Source organism: Mangifera indica, chromosome 15 (assembly GCF_011075055.1).
Source record: "Mangifera indica cultivar Alphonso chromosome 15, CATAS_Mindica_2.1, whole genome shotgun sequence".
Taxonomy (NCBI): Eukaryota; Viridiplantae; Streptophyta; class Magnoliopsida; order Sapindales; family Anacardiaceae; genus Mangifera; species Mangifera indica.
In genome coordinates this window covers 1,145,644-1,167,301 of record NC_058151.1, presented here as the reverse complement: position 1 = coordinate 1,167,301, position 21,658 = coordinate 1,145,644, and the positions used below count along the sequence as shown (strand labels likewise).

At 34.4% G+C, this 21,658-nt stretch overlaps 4 protein-coding genes and 1 pseudogene across 6 annotated transcripts; 1 reads left to right on the top strand and 4 right to left on the bottom strand.

Moving 5' to 3' along the window:
* Positions 1-364: 364 nt before the first annotated feature.
* On the bottom strand, positions 365-2,526 carry LOC123197220 (plastid division protein PDV1). The gene is made up of 2 exons (XM_044611406.1): positions 2,111-2,526; positions 365-1,185 (listed from the first exon to the last, which is right to left on the bottom strand). The coding sequence occupies exons 1-2, from the start codon at positions 2,519-2,521 to the stop codon at positions 670-672; spliced, it is 927 nt and encodes a 308-aa protein (XP_044467341.1). The 5' UTR covers positions 2,522-2,526; the 3' UTR covers positions 365-669.
* A 2,006-nt stretch (positions 2,527-4,532) lies between these two features.
* On the bottom strand, positions 4,533-6,654 carry LOC123198026 (low affinity inorganic phosphate transporter 4-like). Its single transcript, XM_044612595.1, has 3 exons — positions 6,570-6,654; positions 6,016-6,348; positions 4,533-5,719 (listed from the first exon to the last, which is right to left on the bottom strand). Exons 1-3 carry the CDS (start codon positions 6,652-6,654, stop codon positions 4,533-4,535), a joined length of 1,605 nt encoding a protein of 534 aa, XP_044468530.1.
* A 1,155-nt stretch (positions 6,655-7,809) lies between these two features.
* On the bottom strand, positions 7,810-10,097 carry LOC123198352 (low affinity inorganic phosphate transporter 4-like). Its single transcript, XM_044613044.1, has 2 exons — positions 9,680-10,097; positions 7,810-9,069 (listed from the first exon to the last, which is right to left on the bottom strand). Exons 1-2 carry the CDS (start codon positions 10,095-10,097, stop codon positions 7,886-7,888), a joined length of 1,602 nt encoding a protein of 533 aa, XP_044468979.1. The 3' UTR covers positions 7,810-7,885.
* A 3,204-nt stretch (positions 10,098-13,301) lies between these two features.
* Positions 13,302-15,062, bottom strand: LOC123198025 (annotated as a pseudogene).
* Positions 15,063-17,656: 2,594 nt separating this feature from the next.
* LOC123197357 (mitochondrial carrier protein MTM1-like) lies at positions 17,657-21,518 on the top strand. Of its 3 annotated transcripts, none has more exons than XM_044611615.1 (11): positions 17,657-17,798; positions 17,922-18,196; positions 18,294-18,383; positions 18,487-18,615; positions 18,760-18,819; positions 18,928-19,098; positions 19,761-19,863; positions 20,010-20,101; positions 20,211-20,360; positions 20,497-20,555; positions 21,032-21,518. In XM_044611615.1, exons 2-11 carry the CDS (start codon positions 17,936-17,938, stop codon positions 21,150-21,152), a joined length of 1,236 nt encoding a protein of 411 aa, XP_044467550.1. In that variant the 5' UTR covers positions 17,657-17,798; positions 17,922-17,935; the 3' UTR covers positions 21,153-21,518. The 3 variants fall into 3 exon arrangements, with proteins under 3 accessions (XP_044467550.1, XP_044467552.1, XP_044467549.1); XM_044611617.1 differs by having other exon boundaries at positions 17,668-17,798; positions 17,918-18,196; XM_044611614.1 differs by having other exon boundaries at positions 17,668-17,840.
* The last annotated feature ends 140 nt before the right edge of the window (positions 21,519-21,658 follow it).

Below are 21,658 nucleotides of genomic sequence, written 5' to 3'. Positions count from 1 at the left end.
CCTCTTACTCTTGATGTTTTGCATCATAAACCTTTCAAATTATGATTGGCTTGTCCCAGATGAAATGCATTTGATAAGGGTATAAGATAAAAAACATTAAAGTCAAGGTTTATATTTAAAATTCTTATCTTTTACTTCTGGAAAAGGAGAAGATGACAACATTTTATTGTAATCAAAACTCAAAGATTCATATCACCCAAAAGTAAAAAAAAAAATCAGTTCATAAAAACACCAGGCAGTCACAAAGGGATGAAACTTCAGAATCAGTGAATAATTTCAGATGGAAAGGATCTGGATACGTCTGCATTGGAGGTACGTAGACAAGAGAGAATAACAATATAGAATCATAAATAAGTGGAAGCCATGAACACAGAAAATAAATGTAAACCTTGGGATATACACATGATATCAACAGCAAAAGAGCAAGATATCAGCAACCAGCCGACAATTGGTACAACTATCTGCATCTCAACCCCTATCCCGACAAGACATTAACGTCCCCAACATATTTTCAAGAACTAGAATAGTTTTAGTACTAAGAATAATCATGCTAGCTCTTTCCTGCAATGTTCTAAGCATCGTGTTAAAACACAAACCCATACACGGCTTGAAGCAAACAAAAGTGCAACCTCCTATCATTTGACAAACTACTCTAGAAAAAATTTCTCCTTAACCCCTGGCTAACAACACATCCAAGTGATTCGATTGACCATCAGATGAAGAAGAATCATCCAGCTGATAAGCTTTTATCATATTTCTGTTGCTGTAGACTTTATCCTCTTGCTTCTGTGAATGCTCTTTATAAGCAACTTGATGTAGGTGCAAAAATGCAATCATGGTAACTGCAACCATAGCAGCATTGCCTAGTACTCCACCCATACGATCCAATTTAAGGGAATTTTTTGCAAAATTGAAACTTGATATAAGAAATTGGATGATTATATTAGATCGCTTCCCTTCAGGTGTCACTAAGTTACCAGATGGACTTACTGGTGAACTGTAAAGGTTTTCAGGTGAGATAAAGCGAGCAGCATCATGTACATCTCCAACAAAAGCTAAAGCTTCTTCAATGACTTTGTGCTTCTTACCATGGTGTTCCGCCAACCTCATTGCGAGAACAATCCGGCTTTGTTCTAACCGTGCAATTGCAGCATCTCTCTCTGCTCGTTGCTGTACTTGTATAGTCTGTAAAACAGAGCAGGAGGGTATTGCCAATGAACAATCTTGCACAGTCACATGATGGCTTAAGAATATTGAAATTTATATCACAAGTTCCACACACACAAAAAATCAACATAAGAGCAAAGTTTAGTACAGACAGAATTACTTCCTTATCAAATTACAATGAGACTCTGTCCTGCTTCCTTTACATACATAAAAACTATATTTATTTTTTCTTCTGATGGAAAAATCATTTACAATTTAATATAGTAAAATGAAAATCTGTTCAATCTCCGTATTGCCCAGGCAAACATAGATGCAGCTGGTGAAAACGAATATAGCCTATCAATGTTTCATATGTTCCCAAAATAACTACTTCAATCCAGTCCAACTACGAGGCCTAGGGTATACATCATTAAAACCACAAAATCACATCATCTGCAACATATTCTATATACATTTTGCACCCTTAAACTAATCCTATGATTGGCCTCACAGCCTAACATGGAAGATACAGTTATGCCGATCAAACAATAACATAGACAAGACAAATTGCCCCATTATATTAAAACAATTTGTTATTACAATGTACCATGCATGACTGAACTAAGTAAATTGCAGCTCTGGCATATTAGGCCATCGCCAAAACTATTATCCACTATTCAAAGACTCATGAAATGGAATCTGTTTTACTCATGAATAGAACTCTATCTAAACGGAAAAGCTTAAGCCTATCAACTCTTCCTTCATCTTGGTTCTTCAGAAAATTCTCATACATAAAATTCAAATCAACATTCATTTCTCTCTCTAATTTTCCATCATAATTGGACCCAAAATCAGTTAAATACGCCATTCGTGTTTAACTTCCCCAACTTACTATGAAACCAAACAAAGCTAATGAAAACAGATGTAGAACGAAATTTCACAAAAGCCAATAAAAAAACCTTACGTGAAGAAACTCTAGCTGGTCTTCGAGGTTCTCAAGAGCAGTTCTAATCGCATTCAGACTCTTAGCCTCTTGAATCGCGGAGTCATTATCATCGACCCGGACCCCCTTCACGAACACGAACCCGGCCCGGTTTTCATCTCCAGTATCACTGTAGAGTTTCTTCTTCTCGGATTTCTTAAGGCATTTGACTGAATTGAGAAAGTGGGTCCGCGAAATCGAGTGAATGGCGTCACTTAGTTTGTCGTGTAGGTCCCAGATTTTCTCCAGAACCGCTTCAATTTCATCAATCTCCATTTCCCATCTCATAAAGGGAAGAAAGTGAGGGAAATTTCTGGGGGAAAATGTGTAAATTTCTAGGGTTTGCTTCAGGTTCAGTCTCTTGGGAGGTTCCAGACAGGACATCAATTTCATATTTTTATTTTTTAAAATATTTGCTTTTAAGTTTTAGTTGGGCTTGGCTTGGGCCCCAATTTAATTAGAATTATTGCAGAGGTTTCGGATTCACATCGTTCCAATAGCATTTTAGTTCCTGCCAGCCACCTAGGGGTAGATAATAGCCTAGTTGAGCCCAAACAGGGCCGACTCGATCTCGACTTGAATTTGTATTGCTTAGTTTGAATTTGTTCAAATTTGTGAACCATACTGATTGAGGGCTACCAGTAAATTCAAATCGAGTTTAAATAACAATCGATTCAAGTTTGAATCGAATTTAGAATGATCAGTTCGAACTCCATATGATAAATAATTTTATCATAAGGTTATTAGTAAGATAAATAATATTGTCAGAAGGGTAAAGTGTTGTCAATGAGATAAACAATATCGTTGGAGAGGTGAATTTAAGTCAAGTTAGAGTTTCTATTTGAGTTTAAGTTAAATATGAAATTGAATTTGAGTCAACTTAACTTGAAACCACCTTTAGTGCACCAATACTGTGATTTGTGAACATTAAACTCCTGTCAGTAACGCAAAAGTAGACAAACATGAGGGAAATAATTGATACTAATAGAACTTTGCCATAACTTAAAAACTTAGGCTAAACTCAAGGACTTAATTGTTATTATCCCTAAAGAATAATTTGTGATGCACATCGGGCTATGTAATTTGTCATAATTGTGATTAAAGATTAATTAGATGGAAAAATAAATATATAGTTTTCATAATGTTATGATTGGATTACAAAATTCATAAAGAATCCTTTAAAAATGCATATGGGACACCTTCATATAAACCATGCACAATTAAAAATAAATTAAAATATGTAATTAATATTTTCCATTAAATACGTAAATAAAAAATTCATTTAAAATCCAATGTTGTCATAAAAAATAACGTTGATGTTAGTACATAAAATTAAATTATCATATTACCTCTATTACCTTCTATCTCTTCATCTTTCTTTTTCTTTGTCATTTCTTTCTCTTCTTATATTTCTCTTTTCTCCTTTTTCTTTTTCTTCTTCCTCATTTGTCTTCTCTTTCTCTTTCTTTCTACTTCTCCAGTATCTTTTACGATATGATCAATCAAGGTCTAGGCAAGAATAAAAAAAGTTTCAATTTGTTGGTTTAAATTTATTCTAAACTTAAAGCCCTAACTCCAACCCAACAATCTCCCACACCCCCCTTACAAATCAAACCCTAATCTAACAGACTTGTCAATTGATTTGAACAAAAATCCATTAAGAAAAATTGTCTTATAAAATATTATGTTTTATGAAAACAAGCAAAATAAATTTTATCCATCTAATCAATACAGATAAGGTTTTTCGATCAACAAAAAAAATAGTTGCCAAAAATATCAAGCACGAAACTGAGAAGTGTAATAGAATGGGTGACGATTGAATATAGGTTACGAAGGTGGAGAAATTGTATTGGTAGGCATTGGGTTTTCAACTCTTACTAATTTTAGATAAGATTTATAAATCTGATCATATACTTGCATTGACAACCCATGAAGTCAATTAAGGTATGTAGGTGATGAGAAAAAGAATAAATCAAAATAATAGTTTGAAATATATGGATTTATCGTTTGTCAAAAACATCACCTTGCTTATGTTTATTTACTATGGTAAAATTATACGTATACATTTTTATACATAATTTAAATATATAGATGATATGTCATTATGTGATTGGATGATTTTGAATAAAAAATAAAATAATATCTAATTATATAATGATACATCATTTATGTATCTAAATTGTATACTAAAAATATGTATCTATAACATTACTCTATTTACTAATAGATTATCCCACTAATACAAAAAGAAAGTAATTTAGAAAATGAAAAAAAAAACAAAGTACAAAACATAAGACCACCGTTCATCATCACTCCTTGCCAATCTCCATACTGTCTTCCATTTATAACAAAACTCAACAAACTGGCCATTCTTATTACTATATTGAACAATCACCCTCTTATTTTACTTCTCACCATGCGGCCTGAGACCTACCTGCCAACCCATCTGCGGCATAGGCCCCATCTGGGTCTCATTATAATTCTCAGTGCCACCGTCTTCCCCAGAAATCTCCTCCAAAGATCGTCCCTTGGTCTCAGTCAACAAAAACGAGAAGCAGAACCCTAGCATGTTTATAAACGCTAGAATCATTATCGCCTTTTGACTTTTTTGAGGACCCCCATTTAAAGTGTATGATTGCACAAATAAAGCCGCCACAATCGAACCCACCTTCCCTGAAGCCGCACTTAGCGCATGACACGTGGACCTCACCCTGGTCGGAAACAGTTCCGCTGAGAGAACAAATATTGTACTGTTTGGACCAAAATTCGCGAAGAAAACTGTTTGTCCGTACAACAGAGTAAGTAGGGTTTGAGCATTAGTTAATAGATAGTGATATTTGATGCCAATGATAAGCATAGAAAGAGACATCATGAAGAATCCCAAAATTTGGATCTTGAACCGGCCCATTTTTTCGATGAACAGGACGGTGAACCAGTAGCCGCGGAAAGAACAAAACAAGGTAGTCATAAACAAGGCGTGAGAGGTCTCATAGACTTCTGTGAGAGCGTTAACATCCCGAGCTTTGTGTGTTAAACCAATGGCTGGGAAAATGTCCTTCAGAGTTAAATTTTGACTGTAAAACGCTATGTCCAACAAGAACCAAGTCGTCATTGTGCCAATCAAATGATAGCCATGGCGTTGAAAGAACTCGCTGGAGAATAATTTGCATTCGTTGGCAGCCTTAAACTGCACCAAGTTCTCTTGTTCTACTGGGATTTCAATGTTGAGAACTCGACCCATGTCTGCAGCGGCTTGTTTGGCGTCGCCTTCGATTAGTGCAGTGTAACGCCCCGTTTCGGGCATTTTCATTCGCCAATGGAAAGTCAGAAGGGCCGGCAATGCACCGAACATTAACACAATCCGCCAAAAGAAATCGCCCTCTGGCTGTGTTGATAAGAGTCGGTCTACTCTATACGCCGGCGCTGGATATTGGCTGAGGAAGATTTTCGCTAGAATCATTGAAACTAACCCTGCAAACATAGTCCCAACGCCTTGCATAGCAAAAACTGCAGCTATAAATGCCCCACGAGTCTTTTTATTAGCATATTCTGACATTATCGTTGCAGAAAGAGGATAATTTCCACCAATGCCTGAAGAATTAAATCAAATCACGCACAAAAAAAAAAAAAAAAACAATTGGCAATAACAGGGAGAAAATAATTATTTTAACAAACAATTATTTATATTCTGGTAAAAAATAAGTAAATTTATGATAAAATCTATTTCTCATCCTTTGAAAAAAAATCTTCTCATCATCACAAATACTTTTAACAGAGAAGCTAAAAATCATGAAAATAGTGTATCCATTTGCCCTTTTTATCTTGTTATTATCAGTTTTTTATAGTGTCAGATCGAATATAAATAAATCTAATTTATTTAAGAATACCAAATCCTAGCCAGAAACGGAAGAAACAGAGTGTTCCAATGACAGCCTTTGGACTAGCTCCAAATGATAGACCCGAGCAAACAGAACAAAATGCCATGAGAATGAGGGTGATCCCGTATGCTTTTTTGCGACCAAGTTTGTCACCAAGCCAACCAAAGAACAATTGCCCAATGAGGGTTCCAACTAGGGCTGCACCAATAACTGCGTTGGTAATATTATGGGGTAGCTTTCCTGGCATTTCAGAAGTAGGATCGGAAAAGTAAAGGCGACCCAGGAGTCTTGAGACGGTGGAGATGCAAAAGAGACCATAAGCACCAGTGAAGAAGCCCATACCTGTAGAATTGTGAATTGGGTTGTGAACTCAATCAATATTATAGAAGAAATATTATATAATATATAATATTACAATATAGTTTGAAATTTTAATCCTATAAAATAGATAAAATAATGTATAACAAATTAGAATTATATCAAATTAGAATCATATTGAATCAAATTAATAGGATCATTTCAAAATCATACGAAACAGGGAAATAAATTTTATTTCACAATACCGGCGATGCCTACGGTAGTGACATGGTACCACTGAGTTCTAGCATTGTCCAGTGCATGTAACACTGCAAGACTGTTGCCAAACATTGCTGTGTATGGCTTGTTAGTTTCTTCAGATTGTTTGTTGTTAGCTTGGCTTTGTTTTGTGCCATTTCACTGATCATGTAGAGTTGTTTCTCGAAAGAAGTGATTGTGAGATGACAACCAAATTATGCTCGTTCTTTTCTAAGAATGGGGAGACTACAAGAAATTAAACTTAGAATATTTGCATATTCTATTAGCATATGCTTTTGCAATAAACTTGCTTGACATTAAGCTCCAAGGTCTTAATTGGCAATACCTGTGGTGCACATTGCACAAGGGAAGGGACTATAATTATGATATTATTGAATTAAAAATGCTTATTGGATTCTATCGCCAGTCAATTCCAGAACTAATTTGAGAACGATTCGAATTTTAAAAATTAATTTGATTTCGTTAAAATAAAATTTGAAAATAATTTTAGTTTGTATATCCAACTAACTTAGACTTCAATATTTAGATTTATTCAAACTTGATTCATTTTTTGGAAAACAAACCCAATTTTTAGCTCAAACTCAATTAATTTAATTCAAATTTGAGTAACTTGAATTTAATCTAATCCTAATTCATATATATCAAAATTTTTTTATAATTATTTAAAAAATTTTAAATTGCTTATAAATTTAAATAAACTCCTTTATTTTGTAAGGCACAAGGTATGTATGTGATGAGAAAAACAAGTATAACTCAAAACAATAAAATTATGTGTATAAACAATATACAAAATTTTATACACAAATGTTAACATGTCATTATGCATATTGTTTGCACACAAAATTGTATACAGTGTTGAAATATAGTTTTGCTTGTAAATTTACATACACTCTTACTCTTTTAATCCGTTGATAACCTCGATTAAGATATGCACATGTGTATCAAGTTTTGATTACTTAAATGAGTGTGATTTTGATTAAAAATAAAGTGATATCTTATGATAACACACCATTGCTTTGAAATATGAAAATTTATCACTTGTCAAACATACATCTTATTTATTAGTAACCAATAATTAACTATTACAAATAGAAAGCAATTTAAAGAAAAAAATACAAACAAAATTACCAAAGAGAAAGACCACCCATTCATCATCAATCCTTGCCAATCTTCTTATTGTCTTCCATTTATGACAAAACTCAACACAGTGGCCATTCTTATTGCTTTATTGAACAATCACCCTCTTATTTTACTTCTCACACGCATATAATATCTACTATATCATCTTTCAAAGCATTGCTCTTCATATTGAGTCCATGGGGCCAGAGACCTGTCGTCCCATCTGAGGCACAGGCGCCATCTGGGTCTCATTACAATTCTCAGCGCCATTGTCTTCCCCAGAAATCTCCTCCAAAGATCGTCCCTTGGTCTCAGTCAACAAAAACGAGAAGCAAAACCCTAGCATATTTGTAAACGCCAGAATCATCATAGCTTTTCGGATTTTACGAGTATTCGAATCTAAAGTATACGATTGCACCCAAAATGCCGCCAGCAACGCACCAGCCTTCCCCGAAGCCGCACTCAACGCATGACACGTGGACCTCACCCGAGTCGGGAACAGTTCCGCTGGAAGAACAAACGTCGTACTATTTGGACCAAAATTGGCGAAGAAGAACGTTAGGCCGTACAAAAGAGCAAATAGCCAGTGAGCATCCTCTTTGAGATAGTCGTATTTGATGCCGATGATAAGCATGAAAAGAGACATCATGAAGAATCCCATGATTTGGATCTTGAATCGGCCAATTTTTTCAATGAGGAAGACGGTGAACCAGTAGCCAGGGAAAGTACCAAACAAGGCAATCACAAACATGGCACGAGAGTTCTCAAAAACTTCTCTGAGAGCGTTAACATATTTAGGTTTGTGCGTTAAACCAATGGCTGGGAAAATGTCCTTCTGGGTTAAGTTTTGACTGTAAAACGCTATGTCCAACAAGAACCACGTCGTCATTGTGCCAATCAAATGATAACCATGGCGTTGAAAGAACTCGCCGGACAATATTCCGTATTCGTTGGCGGCCTTAAACTGCACCAACTTATCTTGTTCTGCCTGGATTTGAATGTCGAGAACTCGACCCATGTCTGCAGCAGCTTGTTTGGCGTTGCCTTCAATTAGTGCAGTGTAACGCCCCGTTTCGGGCATTTTCATTCGCCAATAGAAAGTCAGTATGGCCGGCAATGCACCGAGCATTAACACAATCCTCCAAAGGAAATCGCCCTCTGGCTGTGTAGACAAGAGCCGATCCTTACTATATATCGGCGCTGGAAACTGGCTGAGGAAAATTTTCGATAGAATCATTGAAACTAACCCTGCAAAAATAATCCCAACGCCCTGCATAGCGAAAACTGCAGAAATAAATGCCCCACGAGTTTTCTTATTAGCATATTCTGACATTATCGTAGCTGAGAGAGGGTAATCTCCACCAATACCTGAAGAATTAAATTAAATCAAATCAAATTAAATAAAGAAATATATAATTCAGTTTAAATCATAAAATTAGATCAAACTATTTGATTTGATTTATAAAATAATTTTGTTTAGGTTAATAAAATTTTAAAAAATAGATTTTAGGTTACAATTTGAACGATTTTCAAACCAAATAATAAATTATATTTTTTAAAATATATATATATATATATATATATATATATATATATTATATATATATATATATATATATATAATTATATTTGACAAAATTTTTAATAAATCATTAGTTGTATAATTTATTTTTTTATATTAATTTTGTTATTTTCTTTATATGTATATTGTATATATATTTTATAAGTTTATATCATAGTGTAAATAATTATAATTCAATTAATTTTATTAAATTATATATATATTTTGAAGTAAATAATTTTAATAAGTTTAACCTCAACTAAATTATATTTTTTAAGCTTGATTTGGTTTTTAAGTTGGTTTGGATAATTTTTATACCAAAATTTTCGGTTTGGTTTAAAAAAAAACTTGCATCAAGCCGTGCGCACCCTAAGGATAAAATCAGAATCAGAATAAATACAATTTATTTAAACATACCAAACCCTAGCCAGAAACGGAAGAAACAAAGTGTTCCAATAACAGCCTTTCTACTAGCTCCAAATGATAGACCCGAGCAGACGGCACAAAACGCCATGAGAATGAGGGTGATCCCGTATACTTTTTTGCGACCAAGTTTGTCACCAAGCCAACCGAAGAATAATTGCCCAATGAGGGTTCCAACTAGGGCTACACCAGTGATTGCGTTGTTAACAGGATTAGGTAGCTTCCCTGGATTATCAGAAGTAGGGTCAAAATAATAAAGGCGACCCAGGAGTTTTGAGACGGTGGAGATGCAAAAGAGATCGTAGGCATCAGTGAAGAAGCCCATACCGGCGATGACTATGGCGGTGATATGGTACCACTGAGTTCTAGCACTGTCCAGTGCCTGAAGCACTGCAAGACTGTTGCCAGACATTTTCCTGTATGGCTCCTTAATTTCTGCAGATTGGTTGTTGATAGCTTGGCTTAGTTTTCTGCCATTTAACTGATTATATAGAGTTGGTTCTTGAAAGAAGCAATTGTGAGATGACAACCAAATTATGCTCGTTCTTTTCTAAGTAATGGGGGAACAACAAGAAATTAAACATAGAATATTTGGAATATCTGTGGAATATGTTGTTTATTTCTGTGCAATTTGTAAGTTTATTGTCCCTAACAATTGAGACAAATTATTACAGGCAAAGGATATGATTGATTATTGACCGTCTGATCGATCTTAGATTACGGCACATCTCTTTGATTTCTTGTGAATTGGATTTGCTGACGGAAGGAAGCTTAGGAGGAACAAAATATATACTTCCAAGGTGGGTAGATTATTTCGGACCTTACTGGAAAATGATAGCGGTCTTTGGCATGCTCTTGTTTATTAGGTTTGATTTTTCTTTGTCTCTTGCATTGCATCCTTCGCCCCAACTTTATTGGCTTTAAATTTTGATTAAAGTATTGAATTAATTGAATTTCATAACACCCACGCCAGAGGGTGACTTCTCTTGTAACTTCCATTTATCATCTTCTCAATGAGAATATGAACTTTATAAATACTTTATACAAGCAAAATAAAACCTACTTCGTTGAGCCCAACCATCCTTTTGAGGTGGAGCCCGACCACCAAACGGGTAAATTTGAGGAGACTAATCTAATATCTAACCATTAGGAAAATACTAATGTGTGGATCAAGTTCATTTACAGGAATTTCTTGTGAATTGCAATTGTTGATGCTATGAAGCTAATAATACAATGTTTTCAAAGCCAAACCAAATGTCGGCCGGGTGATCTAGTTGGTTTGTACCGTTTAAATAAATATTAAAAATAATATTAAAAATAATTTTATATAATTAATCATAAATATATATATATATATATATATATATATATATATATATATATATATATATATATATATATGAATTATTTTAATATAAAAATAAACTTGGTTTTATGTGCACATACAAAGTTTTATGAGTTATTAGGTTAAAGTCTTAACTATTATAAAATTTTACTTCCCTCACCTGATAGAAAGGTTGCTTCAGACCGATCCAATCGCTAATCCGGTCCTGGGGCAAGCCCGGTCTAGGCTTTAAATCAATGTAATAAAGAACGAAGTATATCCTTCCAAGTTGGGCAGGTGGACCTTCTTTGAAACTGATAGCGGTCATTGGAGTTTTGCTTACTTTGGCGTGCTCTTGTTTCTTGGCTGGATTTCTCGGTGTCTCTTGCATTGTATCCCTCGTCCCAACATTTTTTGCTTTGATTATTGATTAAAGTACTACGTTAATTCAATTTCATGACACCTACGCAGGAGTACAAATTCTACCCAGAGTAATAATCAAGCTCACCATCAGGACTTTTCACTTTAATACGAACATATAAAAGGTAGTAATATATCTAATAAAACGATTTAAATTCTTCTGTGAGAGTGTGAAACTAGTAAAAATTGGACTGTAAGTGATATTGTGGGTGATAGTTATCCATCGCTTACGAACTTAGGGGTGTTGCCCCTTGCAGCCTTGCCTGCTTATCAAGGAGCAATACCCATATGCATCAGCATTGTACCTAATACATGAAGTGATCACCAATTTGAATACAATTGATCCTATATAGTCTACCTCTACACTTCAACTAGTTGTTCTAAAGTTGGTGCATATTAATATATAGAATAAATTGCTCACTTGGAATAATTATTCTATCAGAAAAAATTATGTATATATATTTTTTGTATATAATTTATATATACAGAATATATATATATATATATATATATATATATATATATATATATATATATATATATATATATATATATATATAGGGAGAGAGACACACATACATATAACTTAATATCTTAAGATATTGGTCATGAATATAAGAAAGTTAATGATTAAAAAATGCTTATGAATATAGATATAGAAAGAAGTTGTATTAATTACATTTCTCAAATTAATTTTTACATTGTATAAAAAAAACATAATGTACATCAAATAAATCATTGAAATTCACTAATCAATTATAGATTTCGAATTATACAATTGATACTTTGAATTTAGTAGGAAAGAAGAGGAGAAAGATGAGAGAAAATACCGGCTTGAACTTAGACGGGAAGTGCTAGAAACATAAGCCAGTAGGCTTGGATATGGAATGCCGTAAGTGACCTCAAAGGGTGTCATTTTGGTGGAGGAATGAATTGATGTGTTATAGCTAAACTCAACTGAGGGAATCCATTTGAGCCATTTCTGCAGATGGTAACCTGCAAAACACCATAACTATTGCTCTATGGTGCGATTTGCTATCTCAGTTTGGTCGTCAGACTGTGGGTGATAACTTGAACTCGTGCAAAGCTTGGTCAATTCCTTGCAATTGCAAATATGTTCACCGAAAAGAGCTAATAAACAACTTATTCCAATCGCTGACTATTGATGTTGGGATGTCATGAAGACGAACAAATGGCAACAAATGCCTTGGCGATAATGACAACAACAAATGGGTGTTTCAAGGCAACAAAGTGACTTTATTAAGCCATCGACGATTACCATGATGTCCATTAGATGCTGATAACCCTTCGATAAAACCCATTAAAATAATCGGTCCACACTTGAGTAAGGACTAACAATGTTTGAAGTAATTCAGGGGATCTTGAGTTGTATTGTGAGCCTTAACATATTAGTATGCTGGTTTGGTACACTAGATCCATTAATTAGCGAGCCTAAGCTTGGTCTGACTCCTAGACACAATAGGTTGCATCAGAGTTGATTCGGCATGACATGCTAGGTCTAAAGCTAGCTTTATTTAGATAATTTTCCTTGATTTTATAAAGTAAATTTAAAAAACAAAACGATGGAACTATACTATGCAAACAATGTTACATGTTATTGCCGTATATTGTCAAAGTCCCACACAGATTTTGACTTGACTACGTGTTTAGGAGCTATCTTGAGAATAATATTATGAAGACCAGATGGAAGTATACGCCAATAAGCAATACAAGTGATTGAAATGATCAATATAGTTTGCTATTTAATAAATTGCTGCCGTAAAACAGGTTTAAGTAAATTAAATTATATGTACAAATAAATTATATAGAGTTATATGTGCAAACTGATTAGAGGTGTCTACGACATGCAGTCTAGGTGATCCTAACATTAATTGCTTCCCTGCTGCTTTGGCTTTCAATCTTGCTCTCATCCCGTCCACCGTCTTCGCCGGAAATCTCCTCCAAAGATCGCCCTTTGATCTCGGTCACCAAGAATGTGCAACAAAACCCTAACATATTTGTAAACGCCAGAGCCAACATACTATGTTTGATTTGACTGGAGGTGCCTCTTACTGTAAACATTTGCACCACAAAGGCTCCGATTATGACGCCAGCCTTCCCCGATGCTGCGCTTAATCCATGACACGTTGACCTAAAACGAGCCGGGAACAGCTCCACCGGAAGAAAGTTGTACTGTTTGGGCCTAAGTTGGCGAAGAAGAAAGTTAGTCCATATAAAACAACAAATAAGAAATGATTTTCGTGCTTTAGTTAATCGTTGTTCAAGCCTATAGTCAGCATGAATAAGGACATCAAGAAGAACCCCATGAATCGGATGGTGAACCGGCTGATTATATCGATCAAGAAAACGGTGAACCAGTAGCCGGGGAAGGTGCCGCATAATGCAACAACAAACATGGCACTTGAGGTCACATAGACTTCTTCAATAGCCTTAAATTTACGGGCTTTGAGTCCAATTTTTGTTAAAATGTCTTTCTGTGTAAAGTTTTGACTGTAAAAAGCTTTGTCCAAGAAGAGGCATGAAGTCATAGTGCCTATCAAATGACGGCCATAGCGAATTAAGAACTCTCTAGGGATAAAGGAGTAGTTATTGGCGTCTTTATATTTGGATAACTTGTCTGGCTCAGCTTGGATTTCCATTGCAGGAACTCGACCCATGTCAGCCGCAGCTTGTGTAGCATTTCCTTCAATTAAGGCAGTGCAACGGCCGGGCTTCGGCATTTTCATTCGCAAATAGAAAGTGATAACCGCCGGAATGGCACCAAGCATTAACAGAATCCGCCATAGAAAGTCTCCCTGAGGTTGTGTTGAAAGCAATGGATTTTCTACAAATAATGGGGCTGGAAAGAGCCTCACAAAAAAAAAATCGTTAGCACGATTGAAACTAGTCCTGCAAAAGTAATCCCAACTCCCTGCATAGCGAAAACTGCAGCAAGAAACGCCCCACGAGTCCTTTTATTAGCATATTCAGACATTTGCAGAGAGAGGATGAACTCCACCAGTTCCAAACCCTAGCCAGATTCTGAAGAAAAAAAGTGTTCCAATAACGGCTTTTCTTCTGACTCCAAATGATAACTCCAAGCAAATAGAACAAAACGCCATGAGAATGAGAGTGAGCCCGTATACTTTTTGAGGCCAAGTTTATCACCAAGCCAACCAAAAAAATACTGGTCTAATAGGGTACCCACTAGGGCTGCAACGGTGATAGAATTGTGAACACCGACGGGGAGCCTCCCCGGAAAGCTGTTGTCGGGTCGGGATAATAAAGGTGGCCCAAGAGTTTGAAGATGGGGAAAATGCAAAAGAGATCGTAGGCGCCTGTGAAGAAGCCCATGCCTGCAATAGCAAAGGCCGTAAAGTGGTACCGCTGCGTTCTTGCTGTGTCAAGAGCTTGGAAGACTGCTAGAGTGCTAATGGAAGACGTGTGAATTAATTGGAATTGATTCTTCTGTGGGTTCTCTTCTGTATTATTAATTACTTGTTTCAGCAGTGATTATATAGAAGGGAAATTGAACAGAGGAATATGCGGATATCTGATTGAACAAAGCCGGTGAAAGTAACTACCAAGAACCTGCGAACAATGAAAATAACAAAAATTTCTTCGCTTTTTCATCTATCAAGAACTGATGTTACAATATTTATACACATTAAAATAAGCCAGTATAACATTTGCTGTCAAGATTAATCTCAATCATTCATCAAATCTTAAAAAAAAAAAGGTATATCAGCCATTGACGATGCAAATTAAACCTTGATTTCTCGCTACAATGCAAAGATAAGAGAGCAAGACAACCTAGCACTCTCGTAGAGTCTCGATTACAAGAGGAAAATGTTGTGTTTTGTTGCTATTTTTCCTTAATTAAACTATGTGTTTTATCAATTATAAAAGGCATCTACCTCTTTATAGTCTGCTAAGGATGAGTTGATTTGAGTTACTTAAGCTAGGAAAATGATCAGTTTTAATCCTTCCGTTGTGTTAGAGTCATTGCACTAGAGATCTAGTTCATTAGTAATTCTTTTTTTACATTTTTTGGACAATTTTTCTTTTTTATAATGTTCTCTCTTCATCTTTGATGATTCAAACGAGACTAATTTGATCTCAAATTGACTGTTTTAAGTTTAAGTTGAGTTCAAATTAGTTCATATTTGAGTTTGATTAAATTCAAATCTATATGTAAAATAATTTGTCTTATCGATTGTATAATATAAGTTTATATATGAGGTTACTTTTTTTAATCATAATCATATTTGTATAATTCTTGTCGAATACATTTCCTTTAATCGGGTATTTTAATCAATTAACCTTCTTTACAAATAAATTATATAATAAAAGAATTTAATCATACAAAATTTCTAGAAATGTATCAAATGAATTATATGTGTAAAGCATAATTTTCAACTGACAATACTATACATATTTATTTTAGGTATATAAATATATACACACTTATAAATGTCATCATATTATTGACATAATCATGCGATAACATATACAAATATGTATATATTTATATACTTAAAATAAGTATATATAATTTTATTAAATTATAATGATTTAATTTACGTCTCATTTATTAGTATATGAAGTGCATATTTGATTATCCTTTATAAATTGTTAGATATTTTTATGGATGTTTTTGTTCGTAATTTTCTATTTCAAATAATAAAAGGTTAATTATTAAAATATATTAATTCGAATATTATTAAGTATAAATTATTATATAATTATATTAATATACTCTCCTGTGTTAAAATATTTTATAACACTAACTATGACTGAATCATTCACCAAATCAAAATTATACTCAAAATGACACAATCTAAGCAAAACTAATTAGTAAATAAATTGAAAATACCTAACAGTAAATTTCGATCAAATACACATACAAACGAGCACATAATCGCTTTGATTTTTTAAGGTAAAATAAAATATTTTTTAAAAGTGTTTGTAATATTTTGACCGTTTTACCAAAAAAAAAAACAAAATAATGATTTAGGGCATTATATGTCCTTAGATAATAAGAGGCCGATCTAAATAATTGATGATTACACTAGTTGATTCATGGTTGAACTAGTATAATGTTTAAATAAATATTAATAAAAATATTTATAATACATCGCTTATTCATCATTGTTATGATCTCATCGTTATCAGAAGTTTCAACTCCTACCACACTTTTTTGTTGCAATCTAATATGTTATTAATGACTCATTCACTTAATTAAATTGTTAATGAGTCAATCAAATAAAAGTTGTCATCGATGAAAAGATAAAATCATGGTATAGAAAAGGTAGTAGGGACTAACATCATGTTTCGATGAAAATGGAAAGATGGTGATACGAGAAAGAAGATTGATTGAGGGTCCAGCAGCGTGGGATGTGTTGTTGGAGAAAAAGAGGTGCTAGGGTTCAATTGGGTGAAGATGAAAGGGAAGAGAAATTAGAGGGTTACAACATAATTTAGATATTTTAAAACTTTTTAATTTTTATTAATTTGAGGTTATATGTTAATTTTAAAGAATAATAGAGATAAAATGATAATTTCAGTGTTAAAAATTAATAAAATTTGATTTTAGGTAAAAAAATGTTATTTATATCATATATGATTATTACTTACAAAAAATAATAAACTTACCAAAAAAATAGTACAGGATCAGATTGGATCAATTGGTTTGACCGTTATACTATTATCCGTCAATAAAAACGATTTTGGTTTATTTAAAAATTATTTTTAGAGTTAAACTGGATTAGACATGGTAATTTGACGGTTAAACTATGTTCGACTTAGTTAGTATAAAAGAATCAAAATTTATTTTTAAAATTCTTTATTAAAACTTAAATTGAAGAACTCATATCAATTTTGAATATATATTTTATTAAACTAAATTTATTTTGATAATAAAATAATTTAACAATGAATCATATAAAATTATTTTTAAATTAAATAATTAATTTAATTACTAATCAAATGATTCAACCAATGGATAGGTCTAGCCGTTTCTTTATCCTTTTCCTCTATTCATGTATGGTTAATTTCCAAAAAATATTGGATAATAATAATTATTATAATTTTTATTAGGTAAACAAATTGGCTCATGCATGACGCAAGTAAATTAGGCTCAGGGAAAAGTCCTAGAAACCTAACGGCGGCCACTAATCACTTGCCACATAAACGCAGGAAGGCCTTGTTTGTCTCTCCATGAGCGGCGCAGTCCAATTTTCACTTCTGCTGCTTGGTTGAATTCAAGTGAGAACAGAACCTTCCCCACCGTTATTTCCACAAATTTACTGCTTTTTTGAAAGGTCGCTTTCCTTGGAATCTCGCAAACGCTGTCTTCCGTTTGTTTAGGTAAAGCCGTTTCTTGTTCCACAAGGAATTAGGAAAAAAAAGGTAAAAGAAGTGCTTCAAAAATTATGAAATAGTTTCACATTTTGATTCTTAATAATTTTATTAAAGTTATTGGTTAGCTAGGGTTTTTAGTAGGGATGGCGGAGGCCGTGAAAACGCAGAATCCATGGATGAGTTCCCAGCAAACGGCAACTATGGGCGTCAACGGTCGTGACTTGCTGTTGATGGAATTGGTGGTTTCTGATAGAGAGAAGCTAGGATTCAGTACTTCGCAGTCTCAACAAACGGCCAGTGCATCGCCATCTGATATGAAGTTAGGATTTGGCGTGAGAGCTTTCTCCGCAGCCGGTGCTGCCTTTTTGTCGGCAATTATTGTTAATCCTCTTGATGTAGCCAAGGTAATAATCTGATATATTCTTTGTAAAATTGAAAAATATAAAAATTTAATTAATGTTGAAAGTCTGCATTTTTCATTTTCGTTAAATTTGTTTTCAGACGAGACTGCAAGCGCAGGCTGCTGGAGTCCCTTATTCGCATCCGTTAAGTAATATCGTTACTCGCATGGAATATTTTGGACCGAGAACGGTGCGTTTGATTGAGCTTTGTGCTAATGTTGGCTTTTTATTGTTATTATTTGTTGAAAATTCATTGTGAATTCGTTTGATCTTGGTTTTATTTTTTTGGCCAGTTGTTTGCTGATTTAAGGTGTTCTCCGTCTTGCGCCCGCGCCGGAGTTCATGGTACTGTTTCAATTTGTCCTCCGGATTGTTTTCAGTACAAGGGAACCCTTGATGTCTTTTACAAAATTATAAGACAGGTTGGTGGCAACGATTTTTTGCACTGGATTTTTTAATTCAATTTCTGATGATTTTTTTTGTGCCAAAACTGGTTGTAATATTTTTCTAGCATTGTTGGAGAAATGCTAACATTTTTGTGCTTGCATTGCATTTTGTTTTTGCAGGAAGGATTTTCAAGGCTGTGGAGAGGCACAAATGCTGGTCTGGCGTTGGCTGTACCAACGGTGAGTTTATCAGTTTGGAATGGTGATTTCAGTTTTAAGTGTATTATTTGGTACGGTTTATATAATTGTTGAGTGCTTTAGTTGATGGGCATTCATGTTTCTGTGCAGGTGGGGATCTATCTGCCCTGCTATGACGTGTTCCGCAACTGGTTAGAGGATTTAACGACCCGGAATGCTCCATTTGCAACACCATATGTTCCTTTGGTTGCAGGATCATTGGCACGCTCATTAGCTTGCGCAACTTGCTACCCTATTGAACTTGCCAGGACCAGGATGCAGGTTATAATGTTCAATGTTGACTTTTATTTTATTATTATTATTTTTTTGGGAAGCATGTTCAGGGGAGATGATCCTGAATTTATAAATTTTTCTTGGGTTATGATACTTGTGGCATGGGCACCTTCCTAGGGGAATGACAGCCTTTAGGTGGTGTTCTTATTCTCATTTTGGCTTGTTAGTGGACATATGGTGGACTTGTGAGCAAAAAAATTAGGGGTCTTTTTATGGTAATTTGGTGTGCTTTGTTGAGGGATGGCCAGTTAATGTAAACCAGCATTATGTTGAATTTTTTTCAAATTTTTAGCAGAAACAGAGTTTTTGGTTCCCCTGTAACTTGCAATTGTTTGCCCGGTTATGATTTGAATGATTTCAGTTATAGGTTTACCATTTTCATTATGTTCTGGCTTTTATGTGGAATTACAAATTTTTATCGTGAAATGTCCAAGTTGGTATGACAAAATTTTTATCCATGAACAATGTTGACATTTCTCAAAAAATAATTAATATTAAGCCAATTATTGTTTACTCCCTATGTGTTTTCTTGATTGTCAGCCTTTCTCAAATTGTTTTGTTATTTCTTTGTTTGATTTGGATATCTTTTTACTTTCCTTTTTTTATATTCATATCTTTTTATGTCATTATTTTCCTTTATTTGGTAATAGGCATTCAAGGAGACCCAAATCGGTAAGAAGCCTCCTGGTGTCTGGAGGACCCTACTTGGTGTTGTCTCTGATGTTAAGAGCTCAAATAATGTTCAAAAGAGCTGTAAGTTGATTTGCTACTTGACTATATTCTGAACTAGGCTTAATCAATCACTAACAGGATACTTTTGAATACATGTTAACATATTGCATTGAACACTTTTGTTGTTTCCTGGATTTCCAATTAAAGTGGCACTCTTTTTGTAACAGTGCAAGGCTACCGCGTGCTTTGGACAGGCATGGGAACCCAGCTTGCTCGTGATGTTCCTTTCTCAGCAATTTGTTGGTCCACACTTGAACCTGTGAGATCTCATTCTTTCAAACTTTGTTCTTTTTGTACTGATATCTTGTTAAGGTGCACTAGGTTTTCATTCATTTGTCATATATCATTTTATTTTCTCTTTTGAATAGATCCGGAGAGAACTTCTTAGTCTGGTTGGTGAGGAATCCAATGCAGCAGGAGTTCTAGGAGCAAACTTTTCTGCTGGTTTTGTCGCTGGAAGCCTTGCTGGAGCTGCTACATGTCCTCTAGATGTTGCAAAAACCCGAAGGCAAATTGAGGTATTCCTGAAAGGTTTTGAATGATTTTTCTTGATTGGGCTAGGATGATGTGAGTTATCAGTCATATATGTTAGAAAATTGCTATGAGGAATAACATTTAGGCACTTGTTAAGTGTTAGTTTTTTCTTCATTTCAGAAAGATCCTGACAGGGCATTGAGGATGACAACACGGCAAACACTGATTGAGGTTTGGAGGTATATTTCTTATTTCATGTCCTTTCAGATTTCTGTTTGAACTATACTAAGTTGTGTATGAAATATTTATTCACAAGAACTTTGATATCTGATTCTTTTTTGTTGGGATATGAACTTTTTTGTGGCCATGCTGTGTTTTGGTTCTGTCAACATCTGATTGCACCTAGTCAGCCAAACTACAAATTTTACTTTTAACTATTAGTTAATCAGATTCACAGATTTCTTTGGGTGTTTGCTTAACTATCCTAAATCTTTCCCCTCATTGTTTATAACTTAGAAGGTAGCTGCCGAATCTATTGGTTGTTTTGGCTGGTCTAATCTATGGTTGACTTGAATAATGTTGTCTATACATGGTATCAGCTTCCACTTTTATTTTGGGCATCAGAAATTACTTTTGGCTTGCTGGATAATTGTAAAATAAGTTTATAAAAATGCAAGTATTAATAATAGTGACCTCAAAAGCTTTTCTGATGCAGGGATTCGGGAATAAAGGGTTTGTTTACAGGAGTTGGTCCTCGTGTTGCCCGTGTAGGACCTTCAGTTGGGATTGTGGTTTCATTCTATGAAGTGGTGAAGTATGCTCTACATAACAGTTAAAATAATGCTTACAATTAGAACCAGGGCACCTGCTTTGCTTGTGTCAGCAGAATCAAATGTTTGGTGAGGGCATCAGAGAAATACCTAACATCAACAAAACGACTGCAAAATAAAACGATGCACCGATGATCCGCATTCCTGTATGACCATGTGGCAGAGACAGGACCTTTTTTCGACACAATTTTGGTTTTTAGATTACTGGAAATGTACTGTCTCGTTTGAGCAAAATTTTGTCTTGCTTTGGGTGTTTACGGAAGCAGTTGATTTTTCCCCCATTTGGTTTTTATATTTTCTGAGAGGTGGTCTCAGTTTTGCCAGTTAAACTTTGTTGCTAAAACCCAGAAATATACACAGGAAGTTGTGAAACTTTTAGAGCTGTCTGGAGGGATTTTGGGTGGATTTAAGTTAAACCAAATCTGAATAAAGGTTGGATTAAGTTTGACTCAAATTAATGATGATCGGTTTGAGATAAACTCTGTATGATTGAATTGCCCCCAAAAAAAAAA

Excerpts from the sequence above, each read along its gene's own strand:
- LOC123197220 (XM_044611406.1), bottom strand. The coding sequence starts at position 2,521 with ATGAAATTGATGTCCTGTCTGGAACCTCCCAAGAGACTGAACCTGAAG. Across the intron at positions 1,186-2,110 it reads ACCAGCTAGAGTTTCTTCAC|ACTATACAAGTACAGCAACG; the intron begins GTAAGGTTTTTT and ends TCTGTTTTACAG.
- LOC123198026 (XM_044612595.1), bottom strand. The coding sequence starts at position 6,654 with ATGTTTGGCAACAGTCTTGCAGTGTTACATGCACTGGACAATGCTAGA. Across the intron at positions 6,349-6,569 it reads CACTACCGTAGGCATCGCCG|GTATGGGCTTCTTCACTGGT; the intron begins GTATTGTGAAAT and ends ACAATTCTACAG. Across the intron at positions 5,720-6,015 it reads CCGTTTCTGGCTAGGATTTG|GCATTGGTGGAAATTATCCT; the intron begins GTATTCTTAAAT and ends TTAATTCTTCAG.
- LOC123198352 (XM_044613044.1), bottom strand. The coding sequence starts at position 10,097 with ATGTCTGGCAACAGTCTTGCAGTGCTTCAGGCACTGGACAGTGCTAGA. Across the intron at positions 9,070-9,679 it reads CCGTTTCTGGCTAGGGTTTG|GTATTGGTGGAGATTACCCT; the intron begins GTATGTTTAAAT and ends TTAATTCTTCAG.
- LOC123197357 (XM_044611615.1), top strand. The coding sequence starts at position 17,936 with ATGGCGGAGGCCGTGAAAACGCAGAATCCATGGATGAGTTCCCAGCAA. Across the intron at positions 18,384-18,486 it reads AATATTTTGGACCGAGAACG|TTGTTTGCTGATTTAAGGTG; the intron begins GTGCGTTTGATT and ends TTTTTTGGCCAG. Across the intron at positions 19,864-20,009 it reads AAATAATGTTCAAAAGAGCT|TGCAAGGCTACCGCGTGCTT; the intron begins GTAAGTTGATTT and ends TTTTTGTAACAG.